Raw genomic sequence first — 1123 nt, forward strand, 5'->3', positions numbered from 1 at the left:
CCCTCCCTCCCCAGTAGAAACTTACACTCGACAGTGACGGTGACCTGCGCGCTGAGCGGCTTCTGGCTCTGGATGTTGGTGGCGGTGCAGCGGTACACGGCGTTGTTGTCGGACGCGTCTGCCGTGAAGGTGTAGGTGCTCTCCGAGATGGCGTCATGCGTGAAGTACTTCATGTGCACGGGGTCGTTGTTCTTGTACCAGATGAGCTGCGCCAGCGGGTTGCCACCGCGGCTCTTGCAGATGAGCTCCAGCTGCCGCCCGCGCTGCACCACGTTGCTGTCGAAGCCCTCGATGTACGGCGCACCCGGCGGATCTGAAAGAGAGACGAGAGAGATGAGATTTCGTATTTCAAAAAAACTCATTGAAAAGTGTAAAATGTGTACAAAATGTGTAAAAAAACGTGTCAAAATCACGTATGTGATGACCACTACCACACACAGAAACGACAGTGACATTCAAAGCGATTGGGAATGTTTTCGAACACTTCCGTTCTGTTTTTAAGTGTCACATCTAGACATACTTTTATGTGAAATGAGACATTTATAACATTCATAGCCTGCTTTGATCCGGATTATTCACTGTGTTGTGTGTCGGGCGGCGGATGCACCGTCGCATCACGGCGCGGATTCAAGAGAACTCGGGGAGGATGGGGAAGGAGGGGGTAGACGCCCACAAAACGCCGATATCAAAGCGCGCGGTTGTAAATTTTCGGAAACGCGTTTGGTAGTTGTGAAGCAACGGGGCACCGCGCAACAAACCGTGGCGCACGGGGAATCAACAGCCACCCTTTGAATACCCCCCTCCCCCCTCCCGCCAACTTCCCCATCCCCTATCCATTGATGTTCGGGTTTCGCGACCATCACAGGGGATATGCGTTTGCGTCGCGCACGTTTGCCAAGCAGCGCATGATTCGCAAAACGGCCCAAAATATTCCAATCAAAATTGCGACGCTGCAGCGCTCCCGTGGCCCCCCATCCTCCCCCCGCACCGATATGCGTTGGAGCACTCTTCCCTGTCCCCCCCCCCTCACACTGCGCCCGTCTCTGTCTCGTGGCCACCGCATGCATTGTGGCATACAGGGGGATTAATGGGGAGCGAGCGAGCGAGCGAGAGTGGTGGGGAG

General features: G+C 55.1%; 1 protein-coding gene across 6 annotated transcripts in view; it reads right to left on the reverse strand.

The window, feature by feature from the left end:
- Positions 1–1123, reverse strand: part of LOC113214240 (nephrin) — a 152110-nt gene that overhangs the window by 16593 nt on the left and 134394 nt on the right. For all 6 annotated transcript variants that reach the window (XM_052266738.1, XM_052266742.1, XM_052266737.1 and 3 more), the window contains exon 4: positions 26–313. In XM_052266738.1, the coding sequence (XP_052122698.1) occupies positions 26–313 (288 nt within the window). The remainder of the gene's footprint in view (positions 1–25; positions 314–1123) is intronic.

The sequence above is a fragment of the Frankliniella occidentalis genome, unplaced genomic scaffold (assembly GCF_000697945.3).
Source record: "Frankliniella occidentalis isolate FOCC.00 unplaced genomic scaffold, Focc_3.1 Scaffold42, whole genome shotgun sequence".
Classification (NCBI taxonomy): Eukaryota; Metazoa; Arthropoda; class Insecta; order Thysanoptera; family Thripidae; genus Frankliniella; species Frankliniella occidentalis.